The sequence below is a fragment of the Phaethon lepturus genome, unplaced genomic scaffold, assembly GCF_000687285.1.
Source record: "Phaethon lepturus isolate BGI_N335 unplaced genomic scaffold, ASM68728v1 scaffold27000, whole genome shotgun sequence".
NCBI classification, from domain to species: Eukaryota; Metazoa; Chordata; class Aves; order Phaethontiformes; family Phaethontidae; genus Phaethon; species Phaethon lepturus.
Window position 1 is genome coordinate 386 of NW_010514421.1, and position 272 is coordinate 657.

General features: G+C 58.1%; 1 protein-coding gene across 1 annotated transcript in view; it reads right to left on the reverse strand.

Annotated features, from left to right (window-relative positions):
• The window catches only part of LOC104625353 (exostosin-1c-like), a gene marked incomplete at both ends in the record, with an annotated part of 651 nt that extends 382 nt beyond the window's left edge, over positions 1-269 (reverse strand). The window contains one exon of the mRNA XM_010292965.1: positions 23-269. Within this exon, the coding sequence (XP_010291267.1) occupies positions 23-269 (247 nt within the window). The remainder of the gene's footprint in view (positions 1-22) is intronic.
• Positions 270-272: the final 3 nt, after the last annotated feature.

Here is a 272-nt window from a genome sequence, read left to right on the forward strand (position 1 = left end):
GGTTGGGTGAACGGGTTTTAACGCCCGCCGTTCCAGAGAGGGAAGCTGCGGATTTTCTCATCGACGTTACGGACATATTGACCCGAGAGATGGTCGCGGTCCAGCGTGTCGATGCTGAGGACGAAGAGGCAGGCTTCCTCGGGGTCGGGGGTGTAGTAGCGAGAGTGCTCGATGGAGGTGAGGATTTTGCTGTAACTCTCCGAGAGGGGCTGGTCCTGCTCCCGGGGGTAGGTGAAGACTTTGAAGCCGTGCTTTTCGCACCTGGAGAAATC